This window comes from Pyrus communis, chromosome 12, assembly GCF_041283825.1.
Source record: "Pyrus communis isolate YQ-2024b chromosome 12, ASM4128382v1, whole genome shotgun sequence".
Taxonomy (NCBI): Eukaryota; Viridiplantae; Streptophyta; class Magnoliopsida; order Rosales; family Rosaceae; genus Pyrus; species Pyrus communis.
The window spans coordinates 2,435,207-2,456,162 of NC_142576.1; the positions used below are offsets into that span (position 1 = coordinate 2,435,207).

Below are 20,956 nucleotides of genomic sequence, written 5' to 3' on the forward strand. Positions count from 1 at the left end.
AAATCTTCAACATGATTTAAAAAAAGAAAAAAAAAAAAGGAATCTAGGAAAAGCGCTTATGAGCAACAAACTTGCACTAACCCTCCAGTCATATAGTACCCATCAAGCCCTATATGAGAGAGAGACTTGCATGCTCTTACTACTTTAGCGCCACTTTTGTAAGAGAGAAACTTGCATATACTTGTTGTTTATGATTCTCATCAAGTGATCACCAACCCCTCTTCTCCACATCACACATACATCACATGACCAGATCACGTGATTTTGTACAGTAACAAGAGAGTATACATTTGGGGCTATGTAAGTTTTTTCCTTGCTAGCAAACAGTTAGTTGTTGACTCATGAATGTTCAGTTGCAGAAACCCTATCCATCTCATGATCCTGGACGCAATGAACACCGAAGATTTTAAAAGTTTTTCAAAAGTTCCGTTTGCTGGACATACAGACGTGGCGTACGTACGTGCAATATTTGCACTTTCGAAACCCCTCATGCACTTTTCAGATGCTATTAGTATTACAGAAGAGTGTTGGAATGCAAAAGCAGTGAAACCTAACACTTCTCAATATAATGTGTATATTGATCGGTTGGTGGATAAGCATTACGCATGCTGGTAGTAACAAATAACTTTTTATCCAGTCCACTGAATTTTGTTTTGATAAATTCATGACAGTACTCTTATTGATTAGTTTATAGACAAGCATTATGCATCCTGCTAGGCGCAAACAACTTTCTTTATGTCTCTAGTCCACTAGATTCTGTTTTGACAAACTCATGATGTGCTCATATTGATCGGTTGACGGATAAATATTACAAATGTTGTTGGCCTTAAACAACTTTCTATTTATGTTTTCAGTCCACTGAATCATGTTTTGGCAAACTCGTGATAGTATAATTGATTGATAGATTTTTACTTTTTTGTTTAAAAAAAAAAAAAGAAAAAAAGAAAAAAGATTGATAGATAATAAGCATTATGCATGCGCGGCCAACAGCTAAGCGGCAAAATCCCGGAAATATGTATTTTCCAGTCGCTAATATAACTCGTCATGCTTTCATGGAATTAAAGTTGAAACGTATCCTCGTATAAGCATTCAACCTAAATCAATTGATGTTACATGTGGCATGTCAATTATATAATAATCCAATGGCTCAAATTTATGTTGCATGTGGCATATAAGATGATAAGATGCAAAAGAAGATGTCAAGTTTGTTAACCCACTGAGATTGATTCTATGATGTGGTCCTGACATCGTTTTCGCCTGCCCATTCCGAGGGGGAGTTGTGGGACAAGATTGGGACATGTTCTAAGACCAAACCCCACAAGGAGGGAGAGGGAGAAGCAACTTGAGGAATGGATGCTGAGATGGGGCAGCTGAGGTAGAAGAAGTGGAGGCTGCTGGGTTATCGGTGAGAAGTTTGTAGGGTTTAGGGTGGAGGCATTGGTTGTGAATAAGTTTCCATTTGCTGTTGGGTTCCAGAGAGGGTGCAGAATGATTGGAGGATTTCCTTATCATAGTTCCTTGATTTAACCAAACATTTGTAATGGAAATAACACAACCAATACGTTCAAGAATAATTAAGGAATTGAATTCAGTTACTATTCCCATTTGAAATGGATAAGCACTACTTATGCTGCTTGGCGCAAACAACTTTCTATTTATGTCTCTAGTCCACTGAATCCTGTGTTGACAAACTCATGATAATACTCATATTGATCGGTTGATGGATAAGCACTACATATGCTGCTTGGTGTAAACAACTTTTTATTTATGTCTCAAGTCCACTGAATTTTGTTGTGACAAAATCATGATAGTACTCATATTGATCGGTTGGTGGATAAGCATTAAGCATACAGCAATGCGCAAAAAAATTTCTAACTATGTCTCCCGTCCACCGAATCCTGTTTTGACAAACTCAAGATAGTACTCCTATTGACCGATTGATGGATAAGCATTACACATGCTGCTTGGCACAAACAACTTCTATTTATGCCTCCAGCCCACAGAATTTTGTTTTGACAAAACCATGATAGTACTGCTATTAATTGGTTGATATATAAGTATTACGCATGCCTGGCCAGCAGCTGAGCGGCAAAATCCTGCAAATATGTAGATTATGACCAATTAAATTTGAATTAAGTCCAGTTTTTTATTTGCTGTGTAAAAATGTGAAATGGACATGACTGACATGATAGGTTATGAATCCACAATAGAACGGGTTATCTAATCTATTCTTATACATGAATTACAAATCATATCTTACATGTACCTATCAATCCAATCATATTCCTAAGCCACAATCTCATTCAACCTACCAAACGGGCCATTAGGGAACGGATGCTTAGATGAGGCAGCTAGAGTTACTGGTGAGAAGTTTGTGGGGTTTAGGGTGGAGGCCATGGATGTGACTAAATTGGATGTGACTTGATTGTCCTTGATGAGGGGACGGTTGGAATCAGATTCTGTTGGAGGTTATGAAGAAATGGAATCAGGGGGAAATACTTTTTACGGTTTTAGTGGTGAAGGGCTAGAGACTAGGATTTTAAATGTTATTCCACGCTGCCCAAGCCTTGTACTGGGGCTACTTTGGCTTCGCAAGGTGCCTATGCAACAATTTGTCTAGGCAAATTTTGTCGGACTAGAATTTTGTTTCAATTTTGGAGCAAGATTATTAATTTGCCTAAGCCTTAGGGCCCCGTTAGATATGCTCTTATCATTCACCTACATCACAAACTACGGGTTGTGATTAGGGTCATTCTACTAGAAGAAACTTGCATACACCAGATTGTAATACACTTGTTCGTACAGCACGCCAACACCGCGATGTGTGCTAAAGGAACAATGAGGCATACACCTCACCAACGAGACCTCGAGACATGCAAATCTTTCTCATGCTAGAGAACGAGTAGTCATATACTATTTTCGAAACAGGACTCTTAACAAAATCCTAAAGCACCATCTCATTCTCAATCAATTATGGACTGCCTACATACAAGACTCGAACACGAGAGTAAAGAAAATCGATATAAATTTCGCCGAAAAAATTTAGGGTTTTTAAGGTTTTACTTTCAGAATCATCTTTTTGTTCTTTGTATGGGGATGGAAGCCTGTTAAAGACGAGGTGTGTCCAATCCATTGACTTATGTTCATGTCTTTAATCCACTGACTTTTGTTTTGACAAAATCATGATAATGCTCATATTGATCGGTTAGTGGATAAGCATTATGCATACTGCAATGTGCAAAAAACTTTCTATGTCTCCAGTCCACCGAATCCTATTTTGACAAACTCATGATAATACTCCTATTGACCGATTGATGGATAAGCATTACGCATGCTGCTTGGTGCAAACAACTTTCTATTTATGCCTCCAGCCCACTAAATTTAGTTTTGACAAAATCACGATAGTACTCCTATTGATCAGTTGATGCATAAGTATTACGAAAACGCGGCCAGCAGCTCAGCGGCAAAATCCTGCAAATATGTATATTATAGTAGCTAATAGGACTCCGCATGCTTTCATGGAAAGAAAGTTGAAACCTATCTACATATAAGCATTCAACCGAAACCAGTTGGCGTTACATGTTGCTTACCAATTATATACTAATCCAATGGTTCAAATCAATGTTGCATGTGGCAGATAAGATGCAAAAGAGAGTGAAAGTTTCCTAACCCACTGAGACTGGATTCTATAACGTGGTTGGGTGTGGGACAAGATTGGGGCATGTTCTAAGACCAAACCCTACAAGGAGTGAGAGGAAGAACCACCTTTGTTTGGTGGGCTGGTTGAGATAAATTGTGATCAATTAAAATTAATTTGAGTCCAGTTTTTTGTTTGTTATGTAAAAATGTAAGTTGGACATGACTGACATGATGTGTTATGAATTCACAATGAAACGGGTTATCTAATCTATTCTTATGCATAAGTTACAAGTCATGTCTTACATGTCCCTATCAATTCAATATATCCCTAAAACTCAATCTCATTCAGCCTACCAAATGAGACAATAGGGAATGGATGCTGAGACGAGGCAGCTAGAGTTACTGATGAGAAGTTTGTGGGGTTTAGGGTGGAGGCAATGGATGTGACTAAATTGGATGTGACCTGATTGTCCTTGATGAGGTGCCTTACATAAATAAGTTTCCATTTGCTGATGGGGTTCCGGAGAGAGTGCAGAATAACTCTGTATTGGTGCTTGCCAGGGCCTATTGACGCACGGAATCAGATTCTGTTGGGAGGTTCCGAAGAAATGGAATCAGGGGAAAATACTTTTTAGGTTTTGGTGGTGAAGGGCTGTCCAAGCCTTGAAATAGGGCTAATTTGACCTCGCAAGGTGCCTATGCATCAATTTGACTAGGCAGATTTTGTCGGACCATAATTTTTTTAAATTTTGAAGCAAGATTATTAATTTGCCGGCCTTCGGCGGCCGTTAGATATGCTCTTATCATTCACCTACATGACCATCTATGGTTTGTGAATAGAGTCATTCTACTACAAGAGAAAAACTTGCATAAACTTGTTCTTACGTCCGTGATGCGTGCTAAAGGAACAATGGGGCATACACCTCGCCAACAAGACCTCGAAACATGCAAGTCTTTCTCCTGCTAGAGCACGAGTAGTCATATTCCCCTATTTCTAAACACGACACTAACAAAATCCTGAAGCACCATCTCATTCTCAATCAATTATGGACTGCATACATACAAGACTCGAACACGAAAGTAAAGAAAATTGATATAAAGTCCGCCGAAAAATTTAGGGTTTCTAAAGCTCTACTTTCAGAATCTTACCTTTTTGTTCTTTGTATGGGGATGGAAGCCTGTTAAAGACGAGGTTTGTGCTACTTGTACTTCATGGACGTATAACAGCCATAAGCTTCATTAAAAGTTATAATCATAATTATGCAGACAGAATTCCATGGCAGAAATAGAACAATAATGGGTTCAAAGTTAACCAGAAAAGAAACAGAGCAGCTTTGAACAGGAAATCATATAACCAAAAACTAGATTCCCCAAAAATAAAACCTACTTCAAAGCTACAACTGAACTAAAGAAAGAAGCATATGAACCTCGTCGCGGCAAACAAACCATGGGCAGGAACAGAAAAACAAGGCAATTCCAACCAAGTGCAATGTGATACGGAGACCCGGAGAACAAAACAACCGAGCAGATATTCAACTCATCAAGAATGGAACTCTCCCAATCATGTATCGAAAAAGAGCAGATCCTGCCACAAGGAACTCTCACACCAGTGTGCTCTGTATAAGATGTGGGACTTTTACGTTGAGTTAAATTGCAGATGGCTTGTTCTGGCCGAAAAGACTTTCAAAAAATTTAGGTAAAAACTATCATGTCCAATTAGTAACACAGAAACCCATATCATGGATCGAAAAGACCAGATCCTGCCAAAAGGTTAAAAACATTAATATAGCAGGAATGGCAAAGTAAGAGATATCATGCGTCAAAGTAACTTACAAGAGAAAATTTACCCGGTTCACTCCCATTTACTAGTAAAGATACCGAAAACAGGGCAGCCAAAAGGACATTCTACTTATAGGACCACTTCTACTTCCAAGTAACAAGAAGCAAACTCCCAATAGAGGACCCCTCACAAACTATCCCCGGACATACCAAACATCAAATGACCTTCCAATATCGCAATTGCCAATGCAAAACAGTCAACAGGAACCAAACGACCTTCCAATAATTCAAGTGCCCAAGCAAAACAGTCAACAGGAACAGAGCAATCATAGCATTTGCAGTCACCGATGCATGAAAGTCACAGACAACCACCAGTCGTAATGGAATTCATAGAGTATAAGGCCAAATTGAAATATCATTTGCAAGCAAGCATAAAATTCCACCGGATCAAACATTCGGTCGAGCATTTAGCAACAAAAAACAGGTGAAAAACTTCAAAGATCTGCACTTCAAAATACTGGTCCAACTAAAATAATCCACCCAGAAAATCATCGGAGAACACATCCAGCAAGGGAAACTTCAAAGCATTGCAGACAGTGACAGTCAGCCGAGCAGCTCCTCAGGTTCCTAAGCTGCACTTAGCACATCAACAAAATTACCTTCAGTACAATACTAACTGTCAAAAGCATAAAAATCATTAAACAAAAGTGAGTTTTACGTACCACTCTCAGAAGCAATTATTTTATCCAGAACGGAAGCCTCCCGTACTCCGACGTTCATACGGCCCAGAGCGGTCACGACTGTATCGATCACTTCCAGAACCTCCACGACTACCAGAATCCCTGCTGCGCCCACTAGATGGTCGGTCTCCATTTCGCTCAGGTCCATAACGACCACTACCACCACCACCACCGCCACTGCTACCATACCTATCATCCCTACCACCATACCTGCCACCCCCTCCTCTTGAACCTTCACTTGGACACTCCCTGGCAAAATGTCCTGGCTTGCCACACTTAAAGCAGTCTCCTCCACCTCCACGTCCACCTCCACCACCAAAGTCGCGACCACGATCACGATCACGACCGCGGTCACGACCACGGTCACTGTCAAAATCTCTACCTCCACCACCTTGGTGAGGCTGAGCTTTATCAACAGTGATAGTTCGTCCATCCAAATCCAATCCATTCATTTCCTCAATGGCCTCTTCCATTGCTTTTTTATCATCAAAAGTGACAAACCCAAATCCACGCGAGCGTCCAGAAAACTTATCAACCACCACCTATTTTAGGAAAATAATTACCACCGCAAAAGTTCCATAGAAGAGTATTGTGAATGTCAAGCAATATCATATTGGATAAAGCATGAACAATTAGCACCTAATTTTTCAATCAAACCAAATCAAAATCATATTTTCCCTATTTATAGGACATCAAAACCAGATGCATTAATCAACAGAAAGAAGATAGTTACAAAAAAATGCTTGATTGAAATCAAATATATCCTATCTAAACTGTATCCCCAAACATTAAAGGGAAACAATAACAAAGGATTACCTTAGCTTCAACGAGCTTTCCAAACTTTTCAAATGCTTCTCTTAGACTTCTATCAGATGTTGACCATGCAAGGCCACCGATGAAACATCGATACTCCAGCTCTTCTGACATCTTCTAAACTGAAATTTTGCAACAAAAGGCATCAATCATGGGAGCAAAACAAATGGAATCAAGATAACCCATTCAACAAACTAACATGATTTTCCCCCAATATTGCATAATCCAGAGAATATTAACAAAATCCCCATCGAAGCAGAATAAAATCCCCGACTCCAACACACGATACAACAAAGTACAAGCTTTCAAGCCTGAATTTGCCACAACCGATATAAAATCTGCTCAGTGAGAAAAACCTTTCATATCCCATAAACCTATCAGATTCAAGATGTTCTTATTCATATAGATAGACAGAGTCTGAATTAATTAAAAAAACCCAATTAGGGTTTTGGTCATATGTATCCTACAACTCCTTGCGAGCACACAAACACAAGCATGTAACTTCAAATTATCCAAATCCCATAATTTATTAAATAATCGAGACCTAATAAACAAATTAACCACACAAAACAGCAAAAAATTGGGAAAATTAAACTCATAGAAATTCAACGAATCTGCCCCAAATCTGTAATTGAACGCAAGAATACCAAAATAGGAACTAACAATAAGCGTGGAAGAAGTTGAATTTACATACCAGCGAAGAGAGGCTAGGGTTTTAGTCTTTAGATCTCAAACGCGCAGAGAGAGAGAGAGAGAGAGAGGGTTTCGGCTTTCGGCTTTGAACACAAAACCTAAAGAAACTGAGAGAGAGCTTGTGTGTGTATGGATGGGAACCGGGTCGAGTCAACGGGTTGTTGCTTGTAGGGTTTTCTTTTGGGTTCCGGACTCTGGTTGGGCCACGTGGCCACTACCATGAGATATTTATTCCCTTACAAAGCACATTATTTTCTCTTATTCATAAACATGATAAAACTTGCTTTTTCTTTAATTTTTTTTTTCTGTTTTAACGAATGGTAAAATAGCTACTTAGTTATTAGGATTTACTGATATTTTTCTTTACTTGAAAGTGAGAGATCTTAAGTTCGATTCTCGCCAAATATGAGTTTGAACCACATTATTACTAGCACATTGTGAGACTAAGCCCACTCATTCTTCTTAGTGTAGACAATATCGTTTGTTAAAAAAAAATAATAAAGTAATCTATACTAAACTCATATAAACTATAGGATTCCAACGCGGCATCTCATGTACATGGATGAAAATTTTTATCCAATTGAATTACAAACTTCTTGCTCTTTAATTAAATTTTGAAATGTAATTAGTGATCCTTCAAGAAAATAAAATCTTAATTGTTAAAATGATTAGAATTAAAAATCAAGGACATAGAAACCGTATATGGACAACATTAATAATTAAATTATTGAAAACATAATAAAAACTGATCATTCGAGCAATAAAATAATTTATTTGATCAATATTATTTTTATTTTATATTAATTCAAAATCATTATTCACGAAATTCAAACTTAAACTTCTTAATTTATAAATAAGAAAATTATAATGTTCACTTTTGAGTAAAAAATCCCATGATACGCCGGCCACATGCGAGTGACTTGTACGCTAAAGTACAAGGTCTAGATCCCGCAAAAGGGTTTAGGGTTTTTCCCCTCTTTTGCTTCTGCGAGTCGCCATCAAAAATCGAAACGCAGAGAAGAAGAAGAAGATGTGGTATCTGTGCATGTTCTACCACCGACTGTTAGACTACCGGAAAGCCGAGGTGGAATCTTTAGCCCAACTCTTCGCCAACGACGAAGAAGATCAGTACAAAACGCAGCGTTTGAAATGGCGGCTGCCGCTCCACCACCATCCGGATTCCCCTTTCCATTTCGTCGACCTCCCTTCCGAAGACGTCGCCAGGAACGTGGCCAATCGAAGTAAGCATTGCTTTCCTTCACTTCCCAGTTCTCTTTTCTGCATAATTTGCTCGAATCGAAAGCGATTTTGAAGAAATGTTGAAACTTTATTAATTTGATTAAGTGGAAATTAGGATTAGATTTGTCAGTTTTCGAGAATGATCGTTGCTGTAAACTTGTCTTGTTAATCTGCTCGAATCGAAAGCAATGCTGAAGAAATTTTGAAACTTTATTGATCTTGTGGTAAAAATTAGCCTTGGATTACTCAGTTTTGAGAAAACCGTGGTATTAAACTTATGTTTTTCGATTTGATGTAATCTCCTCAAATAGAAAGCAATGCTGAAGAAACTTTAAAGCTTTATTGATCTTGTTGACTAGAAATTACTATTAGTATTGGAGTTGTTGGTTTTCAAGAAAGATCATTGTGGTTAAGTTGTGTTTTTTCATTTGTTATGTGGTAGGTATACTTGTGAAGGGAATGTATGAGCTTTGGGGAGAAGGGGGTAGCTATGAGGAGCTGGAAGAGGCTATTAGAAGTTATCCGGATGAGCGGAAGTTGCCGTACCTAGAGCCTGATAGTACTTTCAAGATTAATGTTGACACATTTGGTAAGGTCATCAGCCTCCAGGAGCAAACGCAACGGATTCATGGACTTAGCTACATCCCTTTCAAGGTGAATTTGTTACTGTAACTTATGCATTTGGGTTTTCGATTTAGGATTGATTTTGCATTACTCGATTAAGATGGAAGTTTTGCAAGATATGCACTTAAAGTATCCGCATTTTAGCTCCCGTGATTTCGAATTATCCTTCGTTGTAAGTAATGGTGATGTTTGCTACTGATCAATATGTTGCAGGGTCGAGTTAATTTGAAAAGTCCAGAGCACAAGTTCTGGCTTATGGAAACTGATGATTATGGAGTTAACAATGGTCTTCCGCCAATTGTCCAAAGAAGAATCTTTTTCGGTCGCGAAATTGGTGGTGCTGATAGAAAGCTTCTACCAACATACCAGTTGAAAAGCCGTACTTATCTTGGCCCAACAGCCATGGATGCAGAAATTGCTTTCTTGATGGCCAACCAAGCATTGGTCATGCCAGGGAAGCTTGTATACGACCCTTTTGTTGGCACCGGGAGCATTCTTATAGCTGCTGCTCATTTTGGAGCCATGACAATGGTTTACACTTCTTTCTCTTTTGTCTGTGTTTTAGTTTTGTCACAATTGGTACTTAAATTTATGTCTGGCATGCAGTTAACTATCTCTCTAAATGGACTAGATTAATTTTTTCAGGGTGCAGATATTGATATCAGGGTGGTACGAGATGGCCGTGGCCCTGATTGTAATGTCTGGAGTAATTTCAAGCAGGTAAATATGCTCTTTGAGATTGAGTTTTGGTTCGAAAGCTGTTGTTTATGGTATCACCAAGCACATGATTTGCTTATGATGATGAATATGCCAAGACTTCTCTTTGTGCAAAGTTTGTGATATGGAAACCTATTAGTGATTTCTACTTACTATATTAGATCATTCGTGTTCTGTGCCACAAACTTTGAAATTTCTTTTTCTTGAAAAAGAGTGCTAGTGATTGTAATCATTAAGTTCATACCTTTTTGCAGTACGGTTTACCCATGCCAATTGCTTTGTTAAGGGCAGATAACAACCTACCTCCTTGGCGTACTGGATTGAAAGAGGTACTCTCCCTCTCTCTCTTTACATATTATATTTATATGTATCTTGGTCTCTTTCTATACACACACATGTATGTATTTATAATATTTTGGTTCTCGTTGCAACGTAAATACTAGTTTTTTTAATTTTATTTTCTACTTACAACCTTAAAAGTCTTCTGTAAGTAGCATATACTTTCTTTTTCTTCCCAAGTGGTAGTTACTAATCTACCTGATTCTCTTTGTATTTTTTTACTGTGGCATAGTGTTGGGTGATATAGACCATCATGCCTTAAACCACCCGATGAAAGCAAACTATTCCACGTTTTGCTTCCGGAGCACTTGAGTAGCCTATTAGTTTTCCGATTGTAGTTTTTGAAATTAAAGGATTGAAAAGAACATGTAGTAGTTGAACACTCAGAGTCATAAAGCATGACAATGTTGTGGCTGTCCTTGTTGTTTATATCTTATCTGCTTCTTAATCTCATCACTTTTCGTAGTCTTGGAGTTTCACTGCTTACTCTAATAAGAATCAAGTCCCATACCTCTCCCTTTATGAATGGGCATAAGATCCACCAGCTAGAAGGCCTAGTTATCTTGATATCGTTGATATTCAACGAAAGATTGCCTATCTTTCAACCACTTGTTACATAAACAGTGTATCGTAATTTGTTTTTGCATTTTAGGTCATTTTGTTTTCTCTGTTGAAAAATGTAAATTGCCTATTTTGCATTGATAATTTTGTGTCTGGTCATTTTCGCTTGTGTAGATCTTTGATGCCATAATTTGTGACCCTCCATATGGTGTTCGTGCTGGGGGACGCAAATCTGGTGGCAGGAAGTTGATGAAAGGGGTTGTCGGCCCTTACACCGTTCCTGATGACAAGAGGACAGACCACATACCATCAACTGCGTCTTACAGCTTGGTCGAGTGTGTGCACGACTTGCTTGATCTAGCTGGCAGGATGCTTGTGATGGGTGGGAGGCTTGTGTTCTTCTACCCTGTAGTGAGAGAAGATGATAATGTCAATAACTCTTTCCCAGAGCACCCGTGTTTCCAACTGATTGCTACTTCGGAGCAGATACTTAGCTCGCGTTACAGTAGAGTGCTACTGACCATGGTTAAGACAAGTCAATACACCGAAGAAATTGCAGAAGAAGCCAGATTAAAACACAAGGACTTCAAGGAGAACCATCTGAAGTGGTTGGAAGATGGAAACCTTCATTCTGCAGTTTTCAGTCCTTCTGATCTTCCATTGAATGGTGCTGCTGATGCAAAAACCAGTAAAGAACCAAAGCCAAAATACAGAGGCAAGTATGTGTAGGTTTTACATATAGGCTCTTTAGCTTGGCATTGACTATGATAGATTCGTAACGGTAGAAGTAGAATGATTTTTTGGTTGGTTATCCATCCCTGTATTCCTCATATGAGTTGAGTGAGTTATAGAGAGGTTAAAAGCGAATTTCGTTGTTGTAATTCTAATGAAAGACTAATGTGATGTACCTTTTCCTATCTTTCTATGTTATAAATCATGATATTATCAACTCTTCAACCTTATTAAGTTGACGAAGTTCTTGATCAGTTCAATCCGTCATTTTATCTTCTAAATTTTATGTTATTTGTATGAATCACTGCGACATTAAGTGGTTTGTAAAGGTGGTACGAAAATATGGTCTCCCAGCGTTACTCTCGGTATCAAGACCTGAGTAGATGGGGAAGGGTAGGTATGAGCTTTTTCATCGGACTAATGTGAGTAATGGGATAAACCTTCGGATTAGGGATGCTATACTTCACATAATTTGCAAACAGTTCTTTGTTCATTTTGTGTAAGAGTTGTGGGGCAAAAGCCCAACAAAAACAAAGAGAAGAACATAGCGAAGGCTGCCTATCCAAAATATGCGAGCCCAACCGAAGATTATAGCTTATATCCATAGGATGTCATGCGAGGGAACTTTAACGAAAAACTTTTAGTACTATTTATTTTAACGAAAAATCATATTTTTACACTAAAAAATCAATCCTGGTACTATTCACTTTACCCTTTATTTTGTCCTTATCGTTAAAACTCAAAAGTTTTCAAGCAATTTTCATTAGTTTTCCTAATATCAAACATATGGCAGCGAGTGATTGACATGGGATACCACCGCACTTCTGTAGTAGTTAACAAGACTGAGCAAAGGTGGTTTTGCAATTGAACAAAAATGGAAATGAGCATGGATGTTTCATGGAGGAAAATGCTTTGGAATCAATCTTATTCCCACTCATGCGAGAGACATGGTGTAGAATGTCAGTAAAATTATCAACCCAAACCACAAAATAATAACTTTTGAAAGACATTACATGAACCGCGCACCTTAGTAACAGAAACCCAACAATATTGTAAATTTGCAAGACGAGTCATTTACCAAGCTCAAACAGCAAACATCGAACACTTATTATTTTTCTTTCTCCATCACCCTCTTGCCCACTCTTTTCTTTCGCATGAAAACTAATAACACTAAACAACGCTAAAACTTCCACCTCGTGCTTAATTGTAAAAACTAAAAAATGGCTCCTTTTCTTCATTTTTGCTTCCTGAGCTTGGTTAACAAAAACTTTTGTAGCACTCTTTTTTTAGGGGCATCAACTTTTAGCGAAAGATTATCTCTTGCAATTAAGACATAGTTTTAGTGGTGTCATCAGTTCATTAGACACTTATAAAAATGATTCATTTGTAATTAGCAACAAGAGACCATGTATCCTTTTAGAGGTTTACTTCATTTCTCTCTACCCAAACAAACAATATGTAAGCAAATTGACCAAAACCAAAGACAATGGGTACGTTAATTTTCTTAGGGAAAACTATGAAATGTTATTGAATTACAAAGGGAGATGTAGTACATGCAAATACAACAACAACCCACTTAAAGGACGGTTCCACAAATAAAATAGCTCAGATCAAACAATTTCACTGATTTGCAGAGCAATGGGTTGGGTACGCATGCTCGACAAGGAATGACCATTTTTCCAAGTTCTCTACACACTATTTTAAGTCAACAGTCTTTAACACACATGTTTTTTTAGCTTTTTACAGACTTTAATCTAATTTTGATTATTGGTTTTGTTTGATTTATTCGTTGAGAGTAATAAAAATGCATTTTTTTAGCTTACTTTTGTCTAATTCTGATCATTGATATCGTTTGATATATTTGCTTTAATGGTTAACAATGATGAAAAGATGTGTAAAAATTACTTTGAGCATAGCAATTTGTAACCTTTTAGTTTTATGATTATCCTTTCTGTTAACTATTTTCTTTTTCTTTATTTCTCTTTCCAACATGATGTTTGCTTAAAGGTAATATAAACCCCACCAGCATATCAAACTTTAAAAATCACCTAGGGATTCGACAATGAACAAGGTACGGCTTCTGGCACCAAATTAGCTTCAAAGCGCCAATGATTATTATCCTCTCAAAGCATTCGGGGAATTTTTTTTAAGGTTTTTTAATTGTTAAATCTTGAGTTAAAAACATAAGACGCTTAAAGTAAGTTGTATTTTGAAACACAATAGAATTTTGACTTTCGAAGATGTATAAAATTATGTAAGATATCACTTAAAGATACAAAATTCTATGAAAATGTATGTCAAGCATCATTTCTTTTAACTATTGGATGTAACGTGTAGATTGTTTAATTACAATGAAATAATGTATTGCGGAAAACTCTATATTCATTGCAGTAGTTGTAGTTTGATATATATGCAGAGTTGTATAGGAACAAAAATGCTGAGCTCTTCTAAACTTGTTCATGCATGGCACTGATGGCAGCGCTTCCGGCGAAGTTTGAGCTTTATCGACAAAAAAGTTTCGTCGAGAAAGCCATATTTTTTCCTTTTCTTTGGTGAGGCTGCCTTCCCTTGCTCTTTCACTACTTATTCTATAGGTGGTACCAACGTCTAGGTCCTCTCTATGAAATATTAGAGAGTGTGTTGCATGTGCTTTTAATATTTTTATAAGAGCTCTTTTTGTATTCTTCCAAAGCCATCACATTTCGATGCTTGATGGTATGTAACATCATCATTGCAAGGTTATTTCACAACTTAAAATCCCCTAAATGGCTAAGATTAAAAAATTTAGTTGACTAAAACTCGTGGGACATATCTTCCACTTCCCCGATAACAAATTATATCCTCAACGAAGTTTTTACCCAAAGTCATCTATAGTTATTCAAGTGGTGAAAATGCACATGAAGAAGTGCTCATGTGCACAACAGATGATGAATTTTTGCGAATTTTCTAATGATGATTGACAGTAGTGGTAAAACACACTATAAAATTCAAGTCTAGATGGTAAATCACCAAGATTTTTAATTTGGATGGTATTTGCATGCACCCTAAATAGGTCAGGTGGTGCAAATTATCCATTATTTAAAAGAAACAAAAGAGAAAAATATGAAATGAGAGAGAAGACTCACTCTCAGTCTATTTTATCTAAAGAAAAGAGTTTCTTAAACTGAAATTCAGAAGAAGGTAAAAAAAAAAAAAAAAAAAAAAAAAAAAAAAAAAGATTTGACGATCAGTTCAAATTCAGCATTGCCTCTTCCTGAATCCTAGCTAGCATCTCATGGACAGCTGTTGCAATCTCATCCACTGAAGTCAGCATGCACTCATCTTCTACCTGCTTAATTTTTGAAAATTCATCACAAAAATATATACAAATTCCTTAATCTTAATCTTCTAAATTTTCTTCACAAAATTAATTTTTGAATTGATTTTCCAATTACCTTGAGACTGAGAGAATAGAGGACAATATCATCAACAGTGACAACATTGAGATGGAGAATGGTAAGGTGCATATCATGCAACCCTGAAACAATTTTCAAGAGTTGCTTTGGGACCTTTTTGGATCTTACTTTGAGGCTTGCATGGCTCTCCACCATTGTCACTTCTATGTCAGCTGCAATTTTGCTCGACCTGCACTCGAGCAACGGCAGCTCCGCCATGGCTGCCACCGCAGACTCATGATCACTAGTAGATGACCTCGATGAGTACTGGGGGAAGGTGAAGAATTCGGAAAAAGGCGCACGATCATTTGTCTTTTGGACGCCCAGGAATTGCACTTCTTGCTCTAGCTCCTTCACATAATTAATCGCACCCCCAATGATTGATGCTTGGTCTCCCTAATAATACAACCCAAATGTAACATTTTTTGGTTGGTCCAATAATTAAGTGCATGTGTAATAACATTTTGAGTTTCAGTTTTTAATTGAAAATAATCATCAAATAAATTTTCAATTTTCAGATACAATGATAAAAAATTGAAAAATAAAAACGAAATTGTTATCAAACTACTTCTAACTTTACCATACAAATAAGAATGACATTAACAAAGTAGTAGTGCGAAGGTATATGTAATTATGTACCCTTTGGACGTACGAGTCGGGCATTATCGATCGAAGCACAGAGAGATACTCATTCATCTGTTTTCTCCTGTTGCGCTCAACTGCGATGTGAGTCATTCTCTGGTTCTCAATCTCCTCCTCGTTCTTTTTACTCTTGGCACGACGTCGTTTCACACGAGAACTTCTAGACATGTTGATTGTGTCCTCCAGTGGTAGTTGAAATTCGGGTTGATCACCAGTAGGGTTTGTAGTGCTGGCAACTGGGTTTGGATTGGAGAGGTGCAATTCGTTGAAGTGAGGTACCATTGAAGGCGGTGAGGAATACGTAGAACCATAGTTAGGGTAATTCTGGTCTGTTTGGTAGTCGAGAAAATCAAGAGAGGCTTGCTGTTGATCATCAACATAGCTCAAATTTCCTCCTAACAAGTTGTAGAGGTCTTTGTTAGTAGTGTAACTAAATGGGTCTTGAGGGAAAACGACGGCTTCCAGAGCCATTTTCTGTGCCAGCTCTCTCGTGTTTCTTGGTAGTTGGTACTTCGGCTTTTAAATGCAATTCATGAGTTATTTAAGGTTGCGGAAACTGAGCTTTTAAAGGGTTTCATGATGAACCAAATCCACAAGAAATTTCTGTGTGTGTGGGGGAAATGTAGTTGTATTGTGTTATTATTTCACGTGTTATATAATAGTGATGGATAATAGAATTGATCTATCTTACTTCTAAAATATATTGATAAAAAATACATACGCACGCATTATAATTTAAGTAAAATAATAACATCATCAAACTATGTTTGTCAGTACACCAAAAATCTCTCCAAATCCACAGCAGCCCACACGTGATATAAAGTTGAACTAATTATTGCAAGAGAGGGAATTTAACTTTGCATGCTAGCTTTACATCAAGTGATCTCGGTTGGAAGATTATTTTATCCATATGTATATGCATTTAACAAAGATACATACAATTCAGACATATATACACATGTCACGTCATGAATGGATTGAAAATGACATTTAATGTCAAATCTTTCTGATTTGAAAATAATAATATTACCATTAAAATCAACAATAATGATATACACTAGTGAAAATGATGATAAACATTATGGATTATTAATTATGAAATTAGAAAAATGATATTACACATCATTAATTTGGTTATAGTTAGTAAAGTTGGTTAGAGTAGTGTGCTTATCTTTATGCACGTAAGTTCAAATATTTCTTCTTATAATTTAAATTAATCCAGAACAAACCATCACTTCTTAATTTCATAATCGTCTATTACTAGTTCTTCTGTTGCTTTTCAAAGATTTAGTTGAGTTTTGACATGTTGAAGATAGGATAAGTATTTGTAATTCATGAAAATTGTATCCATGTAAGTAAGCTTTATTATTTTTATGAAGATTTGAATAAGTAACTTTTTATTTTTTGACTAATTTTACGATGACAGCAATGAACATAGAATTGTATAAAGCCAGTGATAGGGTAAATAAACATTCTCCTTCATTACCCGTGGAAGAAACAAATTAGTGAACTAATTATGATGTTTTGCATTAGGTAATAAAGTGTGGTATGCACGACTACTCTGCCAGCTAGCTGTCATTGTATGGAAGCTTGAGGAACCTGTGAGCCTGTGACTCTGAGAGGCCGAAAGGCATTGTCATTTGGTGATAATATGGTCGGATCGATATAGTACAATCTGATGGGAGAGAAGACCGAACCAAAGGGTGATGATCGATGCGGAGATTCTTACAAAGTTGAGACCACAAAAGCGAGAAATTTTTTAGTGTGATTGGAGCACGGAATAGTAAACCATGTGTCATTATATTAATGATGGAATATGTGTGCTAAAAGTTAATAACTTGAAAAATACAATTTCTCACTACTTATATAAAAACACGAGATATATCATCCATGTTCCCGTCACAATGGAAAATTTCTCCACAAAAACCTGAGAACTTTGAGAGAACCCTGCACGTACGGTATGGCAGCAGCTGTCATGCATGCATAGGCTCGTACGAAGGAATCAATGCTATATATCCAATACAAACAACCAATTGCTACATCACCACTCTACAATGTGACACAATCACTGTACATCTCTCATTTTTGTGTGAATTATATGAAGTATGGGTGCTAGGAATCTTCTCACTCACACATTTTCGTTCTACTTTCTTAATTCTTCTCAATTTGTAATGTTACAAAATGATTCAAATTGTCTAGTTTTTAGTTCACCAGTTAAAAATAAACTCTGGAAAAAAAAAAAAAAAAAAACGTGTAATTGAAAGAAAATGATTTATACACGATTTTTGACTTTCTGCACATCATGTTAATTATGTCTATTCATTCGCTTTTGAATTCTTCAATCCAAATTAATTAACAAAACTAAACGTGAGTGTGAAGGAAAATGGTATGTGAAAATCACTTCTCTAGTTGAAAAACATAATTCATCTATTTATTGGATAATTATTTGGTAACTAAATGCTTTCGAATTTTTTTACACATGATCTTTAAAGAGTGGCCTAAAAAAATAGACGATTAAGATCATGCATCATGAAATATAAATGAGAAGGAGAGCCGAAAAAGTAGAACAAGAAATTTCAAATGAGAAGTTTCCTAACATTTTCCTTGTATGAACTAATATTGATTGGTACATGTATAATGTATATGTATATGCGTGTATGTGTGTACGTGTTTTGCCATAGGTCTATTAGAGCAACTCCAGCGTTGGAGCCCTCCCCCTGGCAATGCACTATTCAATTCACGTTAATGAATAGTAACTGCCCTTAATGAACAGTAAATAACCCTGGCAATAGAATTTGCATCTCCACCGTTACACTTCAATAGCCCTGGCAATAGGCAATAAAATATTAGTATTTTTTTTATTTATAAAATAATACAAAATAATTTTAATTGTAATATCGGATAAGATTTTTAATCGTTCTCGTTGCGCCACGTGTCATTATCCGAAGTATTATTAAATAATACAAAATAATTTTATTTGTAATTTCGGATAAGATTTTTAATCGTTGTCGTTACGCCACTTGTCATAAAATAAATAATACAAATAAATAATTACAATGAAAATAAGTAACAAATAAATAATACAAACAACATAATTATAATGTAAGTCGGTAACAAATAAATAATACAAACCATAAATAATAAATTATGTAGGTAACAAATAAATAATACAAACAACATAATTATAATGTAAGTCGGTAACAAATAAATAATACAAACCATAAATAATAAATTATGTAGGTAACAAATAAATAATACAAACAATAAATAATAAATTATGTAGGTAACAAATAAATAATACAAATAATAAATAATAAATAACAAATAAATAATACAAACAATAAATAATAAATTATGACGGTAACAAATAAATAATACAAACAATAAATAATAAATTTTGTACGTAACAAATAAATAATACAAACAAATAATTATAATGTAAATTTGGGTATCAAATAAATAATATATTGTTACCTGATCCGAGTAATTTTCCCCACTTCGAATATTACTACTAGCTTGTGTCAATGCGTCTCTCCACGTACTAAACGATTGGCTAAGTAATTTCCAACGACTGGACATCGATTCTTTGGTTCTTTTCCCACCAATTTTCTCAAGAAAATTGGTATGAATAAGACTCCACATCTCTCGCAACTGCATCTCATTACCCGTAAGCAAACTATGAGTAACTTCAACCCAGCTAGTACACAACGCAACATCTTCAATAAGCGACCAATTCGTACCTGCACCAGTGGTCATTTTGTTGAAAAAAATGGATTCAAACTTTGAGACAAAGAAAGGAATGTGATTGAAAGTAGTTGAGAAAATATGAAATTGTTGTGTAAGGTAGATGATAATGAGAAGGTATTTATAGAAAAGTAAAAACAATTTTTTTTACAATTTTTTTCAGATTTTTCAGATTTTTTTTTTAATTTTTTACATTTTTTTTTGAATTTTTATTCAATTAATTAATCTCTGCCGTTGGATATAAAAAAAATTTGAATTCCAACACTCCAGATTGTGCCATGTGTCACAACGGTAACTTTTCTTAATTTTAAAACTATTTTTTCATTTATTTTTTTATTTATAAAGAATATTAATATCCACCGTTGATCTCAGATCGAACGGTGGATATTAAATATGACTTTTTTTTTTTTTTTTTTTTTACCGTTGAGATCGAACGGTCCACATTAAGTAACCGTTGAGATCTAACGGACCGTGGGAAGCAACGTGGCTTCCCAACGGTAACTGACAAACTTTTTTTTTTCTGATTTTTGTGTCGGCGACGCGCCCCCACGCACGAGTGGGGTGCACGCACCTGACACAAAAAAAATTTAATATTCCCTGACGTCACATAGCCCTCAGGCTCTCGGGTTGGCAATTCGCCACGGGCCCGAAGCTCGGGCCTCCATCTTCGGTCGGGCTAGCCCACGCTGGAGCCCTCCCACCGACCCTCGGGCCCTTGTTTTCTCCACTGTCCCCGGAGGCAAACCCAACGCTGGGCTTGCTCTTATAACCTCCATCATCTCCCCAAAGACTAGTGTAGTACTACTTGTAAGACTAGTGTAGTACTACTTGTAGGTCTTTCAAAGAGAGGAGTTTCACTTCATAGCCTTCATTAAGATGTCTGTAAGTAGATCATACACAGGAGTCCACTAAATGTTAGGCTACTGTGTTTCATATTTCATTTGTACTAGTTAGGTTCATCTTTATTGAAACTTGAATAAGGAAATATTTTATATCACCATTTCGATCTCCTTTAAAATTGTTTTCTTTTTAACTAAAAATGTAATCAGCAACGGCATATTTTATATCACCATTTCGATCTCCTTTAAAATTGTTTTCTTTTTAACTAAAAATGTAATCAGCAACGGCAAAGACATGTTACAGTAACATGTTAGAAGAAAGTTAAGATTCTACCATAAATTCAATTGCTAATATGAAGAATAACTTAACTTATTTATAAGTCCATGTAAGACCCTTCATCCTATCAATGTGGGATTCATT

General features: G+C 36.4%; 3 protein-coding genes across 4 annotated transcripts; 1 reads left to right on the plus strand and 2 right to left on the minus strand.

Moving 5' to 3' along the window:
- Positions 1-5,776: 5,776 nt before the first annotated feature.
- On the minus strand, positions 5,777-7,811 carry LOC137744910 (glycine-rich RNA-binding protein RZ1A). Of its 2 annotated transcripts, none has more exons than XM_068484725.2 (4): positions 7,666-7,811; positions 6,975-7,093; positions 6,141-6,700; positions 5,777-6,050 (listed from the first exon to the last, which is right to left on the minus strand). In XM_068484725.2, exons 2-3 carry the CDS (start codon positions 7,083-7,085, stop codon positions 6,161-6,163), a joined length of 651 nt encoding a protein of 216 aa, XP_068340826.1. In that variant the 5' UTR covers positions 7,086-7,093; positions 7,666-7,811; the 3' UTR covers positions 5,777-6,050; positions 6,141-6,160. The 2 variants fall into 2 exon arrangements, with proteins under 2 accessions (XP_068340826.1, XP_088537848.1); XM_088681722.1 differs by having other exon boundaries at positions 5,777-6,055.
- Positions 7,812-8,543: 732 nt separating this feature from the next.
- TRM11 (tRNA modification 11 protein) lies at positions 8,544-12,095 on the plus strand. The gene is made up of 6 exons (XM_068485847.2): positions 8,544-8,905; positions 9,346-9,557; positions 9,741-10,058; positions 10,173-10,247; positions 10,499-10,573; positions 11,319-12,095. Exons 1-6 carry the CDS (start codon positions 8,695-8,697, stop codon positions 11,871-11,873), a joined length of 1,446 nt encoding a protein of 481 aa, XP_068341948.2. The 5' UTR covers positions 8,544-8,694; the 3' UTR covers positions 11,874-12,095.
- A 2,747-nt stretch (positions 12,096-14,842) lies between these two features.
- Positions 14,843-16,625, minus strand: LOC137746262 (transcription factor bHLH94). The gene is made up of 3 exons (XM_068486337.2): positions 15,950-16,625; positions 15,311-15,706; positions 14,843-15,204 (listed from the first exon to the last, which is right to left on the minus strand). The coding sequence occupies exons 1-3, from the start codon at positions 16,421-16,423 to the stop codon at positions 15,103-15,105; spliced, it is 972 nt and encodes a 323-aa protein (XP_068342438.1). The 5' UTR covers positions 16,424-16,625; the 3' UTR covers positions 14,843-15,102.
- Between the last annotated feature and the right edge of the window lie 4,331 nt (positions 16,626-20,956).

Coding starts and splice junctions, on each gene's coding strand:
- LOC137746262 (XM_068486337.2), bottom strand. CDS start 16,423: ATGGCTCTGGAAGCCGTCGTTTTCCCTCAAGACCCATTTAGTTACACT. Junction 15,707..15,949: donor CCGACTCGTACGTCCAAAGG/GTACATAATTAC, acceptor TTGTATTATTAG/GGAGACCAAGCATCAATCAT. Junction 15,205..15,310: donor TCTATTCTCTCAGTCTCAAG/GTAATTGGAAAA, acceptor AAAATTAAGCAG/GTAGAAGATGAGTGCATGCT.
- LOC137744910 (XM_068484725.2), bottom strand. CDS start 7,085: ATGTCAGAAGAGCTGGAGTATCGATGTTTCATCGGTGGCCTTGCATGG. Junction 6,701..6,974: donor GAAAGCTCGTTGAAGCTAAG/GTAATCCTTTGT, acceptor TTCCTAAAATAG/GTGGTGGTTGATAAGTTTTC.
- TRM11 (XM_068485847.2), top strand. CDS start 8,695: ATGTGGTATCTGTGCATGTTCTACCACCGACTGTTAGACTACCGGAAA. Junction 10,248..10,498: donor TCTGGAGTAATTTCAAGCAG/GTAAATATGCTC, acceptor ACCTTTTTGCAG/TACGGTTTACCCATGCCAAT. Junction 10,574..11,318: donor GGCGTACTGGATTGAAAGAG/GTACTCTCCCTC, acceptor TCGCTTGTGTAG/ATCTTTGATGCCATAATTTG.